At 50.1% G+C, this 8,916-nt stretch overlaps 1 protein-coding gene across 1 annotated transcript in view; it reads left to right on the top strand.

The window, feature by feature from the left end:
- The first annotated feature begins 1,649 nt into the window (after positions 1 to 1,649).
- Positions 1,650 to 8,916, top strand: part of ADAMTS5 (ADAM metallopeptidase with thrombospondin type 1 motif 5) — a 37,761-nt gene continuing 30,494 nt past the window's right edge. The window contains 4 exon segments of the mRNA XM_050970863.1: positions 1,650 to 1,843; positions 1,885 to 2,053; positions 2,055 to 2,384; positions 3,384 to 4,241. Of these exon segments, the coding sequence (XP_050826820.1) occupies positions 1,650 to 1,843; positions 1,885 to 2,053; positions 2,055 to 2,384; positions 3,384 to 4,241 (1,551 nt within the window).

The raw sequence follows: 8,916 nt of genomic DNA, 5'->3' as shown, positions 1-8,916 counted from the left end.
GAAATTTCCAGGTCAGAACTGCTTGACAAGGATTTAGTGTCATCCACAACTCGGGACATGCTAACAGGATTTCTTGTTTAAAGGCAGCGCTCTAACTGTAAAGAGAGGCTAAGAGGGCAAAACTGCGAGGAAAGAGATGAATCATTCCAGTGATTTATCCTTGCACTTCCAGGCTCTCAGACTGAAAGATGTTCCCTCTCATTGCACGAGGCATGACTGACCCATCTTTCCATTACTGCAATGCTGTGCTGAGTTATTGCAGTTCAGAGATGTAAACAGGACAGATTTCCTAATCTGTGGGGTTATTTGCACAAAATAACTTGTACCTTCCTGGAAAGCCTGGATCCTTGCTTGGTGTAACAGGGCAGCCCAGCCAACTTCTTTGGTCACTTGGGAAATCAAAGACAACTGCAGAGATGAACAGTGGGACACACCATTTAATTATCACCAGCCTTTCCAAGGATTCCTGTTTTTCCAAGGTTATATGGCCGGACAGTTGGAATTAGGCTGCAGCCTGGGAGAACATTACACTGGCCTCTTGTGCACCATATCCCTTTTCATTGACAAACTAACACTTCTTTAATGAGATGTGCTGAGGTCGTTATCCAAAATACATTCCTTATCCCAGATCTCATCTCTAGCACCTCTCCCAGGGGTATCTGGGAGTTTGGACCCAGACACATTTGCAAATCCAGGGCTTGATCAGGTCCCAGTGAAGTCAATAAAAATATTGTTGGTGCTGAGCAGGCATGCATTAGGCTCAAAGGAAAAGTAAAACCCATCCAAGAAAATTACAGGTTCGTTTTTCAAGCAAAAGATGTCTTCTCTATTTTTTTTTCTGCTGTTTTAACTTTATAAGGAGTTTAAGTAACTGAGAAGTGTTTAAAATTTTTAAATTTTGAATAGTCCTGGCCCAGTGCCCAAAAAGTTAGTGTGACCTTCCTAATACATACCTCTTATTAATTTTGAAACTTACTGGCTCCAGTGAAGAATTTTTGGGGATGACAGAACACTGAAATATAGAAAAAGAAATACCAGGAGGTTGAGAAGTGAACTGTAGTTCGAGGCATCACCATTTCCGGAAAAATGGAAAAAGAAGAATGAACACTTGCAAAACTTTGGTGAGTTAAACATTTCATAAGCACAACCTCAGGGTTACGTTAATGCAATCATTTACACGGGAACATTAATTTTTGAAGCTTTTGTGCCTTCAGTTAAGCTGTTCCTTGAAGAAATGGTGGACTTGCAAAGCAGTCCCTGGAAGCTCCAGGGGCAGGTCTGTGCTTCCCACCACCCATTCTGACCCTGCCAAGCATTACAGGTGTACACATCATTTTCTTCCAGAGCGGTCAGAGGTTTATTTGCTGCTTGCAGGTGAGCATGAGGCTGGAGACCTGCATCCCTGCGGAGTCCTGCAGCCAGAGAGCACCTGTTCCTGGCACTGTGGAGAGGAACCATGGGATAAACCTGATCCTGGACGTGCAGAGGAAACATGGGATAAACAAGCACTTTTGTTTGTCGCTGTGGGGTCTGGACCTCAGCGGGGGGAAATCAGTCGGAATCCTCAGGGGACCCCTTGCTGTCACCTTGCCAGAGCCGTTCCAGCCGAGGGAAGGGGACATTTGCCATCTCCACCCATTGCAGCGGCAATGCTAAAGTGCAAAGGTGACTGCGGTCACCTGTCCCCGCTGGAGCCCCAAGCAGGGGGGGCGGCAGACGAGGGGACGGGGTCAGCGGCTCTGTGCGACAGCGGGGGGATGACCCAAGGGTCCGAAGTCATCCCGAAGGTCAGAGCAAGCATCACCTCCTCCCCGCCCACTGCCGCCGGGCTCGGGGAAGCACGGTCCGCCACGGTGGATGACAGCTTGCGGCACTTAATGACAGGCTGGGCGCAGACAAAGACGGGAAGTTCGGCGCTGCCCGGGGCAGGGGCCGGGGCCGAGCGGGGACACGGCGGGACCCGGGGGCTCCATCAGCCCGGCAGAGCCGTGGCCGCTCCCTCGCTGGCTCCGGAGCCAGGCACAGACCTCTCCTCCTCCTCCTCCTCCTCCTCCTCCTCGTCCTCCCCGAGCTCTGCGAGCGCAGCCCCGGCAGGACGCGAGGTAAGCGCGGCTCCGGCCGCGGGCACATCCCGAGCCCCGCTCGGGGCTGCCAGCGATGCGGGGCAACCTCGCGTTTTTCACACACAAACACAAACACAAACACAAACACAAACACACGCACACACACACAGCAAACATCTCTCTCCTGCCGGTCTGTCTCTGTGCCGTGGCCCGGCTTCCTCCGGCTCTTCTCCTCTCCCGCTTCCCTCTCTCCCGCTCACTCTCGCTGGTTTTCTCCTCCCCCCGAAGCCGCCCCCCCTCCCCCTTTCCGCCTCCCCTCAAGTTTCTCCTTCTGTCTGATTAAATGAGAAGGAAGTGTGGGAGTGGTGGTTTTGAAGCTCTCCCTTTAAGAGGCAGCCTGCAGTGACGAATTGTTGAAATTGCCATTGCAGGATGGCATTCCGCTATAAATTCATTGTTCCACCTCCTCTCATCTTCACATTTCTCTCCCTTCTCCTCTTGTTCACATCGACTGACTGGGGATAACAACAACAACAACAGGAAAGATACAGGGAGGGGGTTTTTACAGAAATCCAGGACGTTTTCCGCTTCTTGGGCTTTTTTTTCTCTTTTTTTTTTTTTTTTTTTTTTTCTTTTTAACCATCTCACCGGAGACGATCGAGACGGTTTTGGGTGCCTGAATTTCTTCTCCCCCCTTCTCCTCCTTCTCTTCAAAACAAAAGAGAGCAAAAGAAGGAAAGGAGCCCACCGGAGCCCGAGAAAGTGCCGAGTCGCAGCAGACCTGCTCCTGCTCCTGCTGCTGCTGCTGGTGATGATCCGGTGACTACAGCAGAGAACTGGAAGGGGAGTGGGAAGTGCTCAAACTTCTCTACTTGCCGGCTCCGAGCCGTCTCTCCTCCTTTTCCTCTCTCCTCACTCTGCCTCCCCGGCAGCAACGATTTGGGAATTTTTTAATTTTTTTTTTTTTTTTTTTTTTTGCCTCTCTCTCTCTCTCTCTCTCTCCCTCTCTCCCTTTCCATGTGCTCCCGGCTCTTCCCTGCAGAGAAACACAAAGTTCACACGCGAGCGGCTTTTGTTGACATTTTTTTCTCTCCCACTCACACTTGACTTCGGGAGGGAGAACTTTTTTTTTATTTTCTTTTTTCTTGTCGTTCCTTTTTTCTTTTTTTTTTTTTTTTCTTTTTTTCCCCCTTCCCCTCATCTCTCCTTTTCTCCCCATCCCTTAACTCCGCTGCCGCGCTCCGCCGGCCGGCTCCCGTTATTCCCATCATTATCACCACCACAATTCCCATTACCGCCGCCCCGCTGCCCCGCGCCGAGGCGAGGATGCTGCCGGCGCTGCTGTGGCTGCTGCTGGCCGCCCGTGCCGGCCGCGCCGCTCCGCCGCCGCCCGCACCTGCCGAGCCCGGCGCGCCGCCCGCCCGGCCCCCCGCCCCCGGGCCGCCCCGCGGGGCCGTGCGGCGCCTCGACCCGACCTACGCGGGGGGCGGCAGGGCGGGCTACGTGCTCTACGCCGGGGGACAGCGCTTCCTGCTCGACCTGGAGCGCGACGGGCCGCGCTGCCACTACCGCGGCACGGTGGACGGCAGCCCTCGCTCGCTCGCCGTCTTCAACCTCTGCGGCGGCCTCGACGGCTTCTTCGCCGTGGGCCGCTCCCGCTACACCGTGCGCCCGGCGCGCCGCGCTCCGCACGCAGAGGCCGCGGCGCGGATCTACGGCGAGGGCCCGGCCCGCGCCCCCCACGTCTTCCGCAGGGAGAGCTTCAGCTTCGAGACGGTGCCGGCCCGCACCAGCTGCGAGACCCGAGACCCCGCCAGGCCGGCGGGAGGGGACGGGAGGCGCCGGCGGCGGCGGCGCTCCGTGTCCCGGGCCCGGCAGGTGGAGCTGCTGCTGGTGGCCGACGCCTCCATGGTGCGCAAGTACGGGAAGGGGCTGCAGCACTACCTGCTCACGCTGGCCTCCATCGCCTCCCGGCTCTACGCGCACGCCAGCCTGGAAAACCACGTGCGGCTGGCCGTGGTGAAGGTGGTGGCGCTCGGCGACAAGGAGAAGGGGCTGGAGGTCAACAGGAACGCCGCCACCACGCTCAAGAACTTCTGCAAGTGGCAGCACCAGCACAACCGCCTCGACGATGACCACGAGGAGCACTACGACGCCGCCATCCTCTTCACCCGCGAGGTAGGCATGGCCCTGGCCGTGGGCACGGCCATGACAGCGACGAGGTGTCCCTCGAGCCTGGGGTGGCCGGGCTGCCCGACCTCCGGCCGCCCTGCTCGGCTTTGCTGAGCTCCTGGATCCGGCTCGTCCATCGGGCAGTGCAGCGTCTCAGGGACCGGCACCCACTGCCGGGCATGGCAGAGGACTTGGGATTTGTGTATGTCCCCTGGCCTGTGCTGTCACCCCAGCCGTGGGTTCACGGTGCAGTGTTGGGACCCCAGCCCGGTGGAGAGGTGGGAGCTTTGAGGTGGGACTCAGCCTGACGTCCCTTTGCTTCAGACTCTCCTGTCTGTCCCTGTGAGATGTTTAACACCCTCTGCACAGGTGGCCCAGTCGGAAAGGGCTGATAGCACTTCCCAGCCTAAATTAGTCCCCAAACAAACCTGGTAGGGAAGTGGTGGAGAGCACCTTAAGAGCACAGACGGCTTGCCTGTGGAGCACATCGGGACGCTGTTTCCAGCAAGGATAGCTCCGCCGCGCTGGAAGCCAGCTGCGCTTGTGGTTCAGGTGTAGGACGTAAGTGCAGACCGCAGGTAAACAGGGCTGCACAAGCTGAGTGAGCTGGGCTGGGTGGTGGCGAGGGGCTGCAGTCCCTGTCCTGACCCCCGAGTGGGTGCCCTCATCAGCTGTGGCTTGGATCTGCTCGCCTTGCCCATGCAGAGCCGTGCCTTGCTGCTCCACGCTGGGTTGTTGATTAATTACATTGCCAGAGGTCGTTAAGGGACATTGCTCTGGTAGACATGTGGCCGAGTTTATGCAATGAAGTTCTGTAAGAATATCCCTTCAGCGGTTTGGGCTTGGTGTTTTCTTTTTTTCCCTTTCCCCAAGAACGAAAAAAATAACTGCATGACTTTCCGTTCATTTGAGTTCTCCGGCTTTGCTACATGGTAGGAGTCTGCCAAAAAGGATGCTTTGGATGGTTTGTGGAAGGAGTTGCTCCAGAAGGGGGAAAAAAAGCGCCTGGCTTGCTTTTATAGCTGTAAATAGTTGAAACATTAGGTTCTGTGTCAGGCATCACTTGTACAACAGGAGCCCTTTTTAGCAGTTTAAAGCCCATCAGTGCAATTTGCAAGCTTTCATTTTTTTATCGTTATAACATGCATGAAAGCTGGCTACCTAGACTGGGTCAGAGTGTCTTTTGGTTTGCTAAAAACATCTTTTCCAATGGCTTATCAAGCCTGGGCCAGAATCCATCACTTCCCTCTGAAGAGTGTTTATTCCTGCTTATTTCCCTGGATTATATGACAAGTCCAAAACGCTTAGTGAACCTTAAAGTCAATCATTAAGTAAATTTGGACGAGGTAGGATGTGACTTTAAAGTGCAGTTTCCTTACAGATGCTTAGCTGTAATTCTTTGCGTGGACACCCTCCTGCCAGAATAAGAGGGTGCTGCTAATCAGTAATCAGCTTTCAAAGACTCATGAGCACTGCATAGAATTACCTCTCTGGACTGTAAATAGTGCATAGAATAAACAAATCACCACGGTTCCTGTGGTCTCCTTGCACTCTTAAGATGCAAATGTTGCTTGCACTGCTGCTCAGGGCTGCTTCATGAGAAGAAAAGCACAGGTTTGTGTTTTCTTGGTTTACATTTTAACAGCCTTAACTCCGGGATTAGCTGCTCGATGCAGTTCAGGACAACTTAATCTGCTTTAATGCTTTGCTGTGTGCACACGGACATTGTTTGGCAGCGTTTGACTGAATTAAGAACCAGACTGGAGTTTCTTGCTACATGTGTTCATGATGTTCTTTGCAGAGAGTGTGTGTGAGCCCACACGATTTTTATATGCTTACCCTTGAAATGTCAACATGAATCTATTTGCTCCCTGTGGAATGTAAACACGAAAAGGGTTAAAGGATTGAAAACGCAGTGGAGATGTTTCCTGGAGAAAACAGCCCCGCTTTGAACTAAAGGAGAGATTTTTTCCAGTTTAGCTTTTCAATGAGAGTGGCAGCAGTTGGCAGGAGAGCACCACTTTTACAACTCTGTTTTGGATGGATGAAGTTGGTTGCTAAGATACAAGACGCCGAGCCGTGGCTGCGTGTTTTGATGGGCTCTGAATATCGTCATGCTGATTTTTGAGCATCCAGATGTCTCTTTCTAAGTGCCTTGGGTTTCAGGCATTGGGCAAACGTGGGAGGTACATTTTCCATCGTTGTTTACTAACTGAGGCCACCTTGAGCTTCGTGTTGTCAACAGAATAATATTTGCAGATCGTTTGTCAGCTGAATGCGTGGCCTCAGCTGTATGGAATTGGCTTTGTGTAGATAGAATCTGCATTGTGCATGGCTGATGCCATACAAATCCCTAAATAATAATTATCTTTGTTCCAGAGTGACATTCGATTGGATGGTATTTTTTTACACCAAAAGAGGGCTTTATTTGAGTTTCTATATGAAGGAAGAATCCTGACAGAATTCAGCAGTGTTGCTTCATCCTCTTTCGTTGTCTTTACTTCTTTAAAGATAAATTAGGAACCATTGGTAGACTGAGAGTGCATTGGCAGCTTTCCTTCATTATTAAATTAGTGGTGGTTCACATTATATAAGTTCAAATTATGGTTGTCATCCTCGTCATCATTCATACTAGGAAGCACTTCCTATGTAAAAAAATTTAGAAGGAAATTCACTGATCCTGAGTTAAAACAGCCACTTACTTCTGGTCATAATCTATATTTAATTGGATAAAGGCTTTAAAGCAATTATTCTGCAGATCACAGTAAATCAATATGAACATGAATTCAGTTTGGGGTGATAGAGGCAACATCTTAAAGCTGTTTTTAGGCTTTGTGTTGCTTATCAGTGATGGCAAAGGTCCATTAGCTGCAGTGGGTCCTCTGCTTACTCTGTAAATGCAAGGATCACTAGAGTTACATGTCTGGCCATTGTGAAAACCTTAAGTGGACACAGAAATCATCTGTCACTAAATATTGCAGAAGTGTAGTTGGGTTCCACAGTGATTTTTTAAATCTTTTGACCCACGAGGAGCAGGATGAAGCATGGCAGAGGTCTGACTTGACAGTAAGCAAATGTGATAATTTTCTGGTATTTCTAAATCTCCTCAAGGCAGCCTGACCATAAGAGCCTTAGAGAGTGCATGGGTGCCCTGCTGTTGGACTACTTTGGGGTTGAGTCCTTGGCAGCAGCTGTAAATCTTTGTGCCTCATGAGTCCTAGAGCATCCTCCCTGGAATGTGGTGGTGCAAGGATGCTGTTCTGGTGGCCAGGTGAGTCTCCTCCACCCCTGGAGATTAGATCACTTGTTGTCCACAGCAGTGAAGTCAACAGCAAATTTAGAGTTTATTCTGTAGTTTGCAGGAGCTGGAATCAGATTATCTTCGGATTTTTATGGGTGCAACAAAACACTTGCCAGATTATTTGCTGCCGTAGATTAGATGGGACTTGCAAACTGCAGTTGAGCTCACACTGTTCTTTTTCTGAGGTCCAGCCTGGCCTCAGTTATCCCCTAGAATCCAGCCAGTCTGTTTCATTAGTGGCCCTTAGTTAAATTTCAAGTGAACTATTGAATGCATTTGGACAAAATCCAGCTCTCTTCCTTGGGGGCCCCCCCCCCCCCCCATTCTGAATCATCTGAAGATTAAAATAGATGTTTCTCACAGTAGATACAAGACATTAGGAGCAAGGAAAAAATCCTTTCCTAAGTGCTTGTTAGCATCATCTGTGATAGTACCATCATGCCTGGCTCGAGCAGAGGGTTCATGCTAGAGCCAAAGGCCACTGTCCTGCCTTTTTCTACACAGTAATTATATGGAGCTGGTGTGTTTGATTTAGTTTAACTGTCCATCTGGCAGTGCTGTTGAAATTTAACAGCAAGCTTTGTATTATCTCAGCTCTGTAGATGATAATTTCACTGCATGAAGCACATGCTTTCTTTGGCTCTACTTCTTTCTTCTTGTTTTTTTTTTTCCTCTTTTCTCTGTTATCATCTTCCAACAATTATTATCCCCTAGCAGTAAAACAAGTCACTGTACCAATGGTCAATAGAATAGATTTCACTGTTAATTATTATTACTCTGAAGAAATTGTAGTGTGATGTGTATACCAGTTTCACAGTGTTTTCACCAAGTTTGTTGCACATTGAAATAACGTCCCTAGGGAAAATAAAGTGGGACATAACTGATAGAGGAGAAGTTTGATTCACCCTGGTGTGGAGAGATGGTGTGGAGTTTCCCCACAAAGGAACTGTGGGCTTAGGCAGGTTAAATCACACATTTTTACTTGGTCATCAGTCAGAAGTTTCACGGGGAAACTTCTCCCCATGCAGATCCCAAATGCTTTATTTGCATTTTGTCAGTATTTTAAAATAATCTGTAGTTTGTATCACTTTGCTGTTTCTTCTTTTTTTTTTTTTTAATGCTCAAGCCTCAGGTTCATAAGCAAACAACCCCAATTTTTAAGCTCAGCTGCTGGGGAAATACATTTGGTTTTGGCCAGTATCACCATTGTGGTTTTCCTCAGAAGGTAACCAGGCTTTGGCCACCCTCTCAAAATGTGGCCAGGGGAGGACAGAGCAGTAACCCAGCCTTTCCTCACCCAGGATCCTTTCCGCTCATGTGAATGTTGCATTTGAACCCCCGTGTGCCACTCCAGGTTGCTGTGACATCAGTGAAGTTCTC

Source organism: Serinus canaria, chromosome 1, assembly GCF_022539315.1.
Source record: "Serinus canaria isolate serCan28SL12 chromosome 1, serCan2020, whole genome shotgun sequence".
In the NCBI taxonomy this organism is placed as follows: Eukaryota; Metazoa; Chordata; class Aves; order Passeriformes; family Fringillidae; genus Serinus; species Serinus canaria.
The sequence above is the reverse complement of the archived record's forward strand: the minus strand, read 5'-3'. Positions and strand labels throughout refer to the sequence as shown.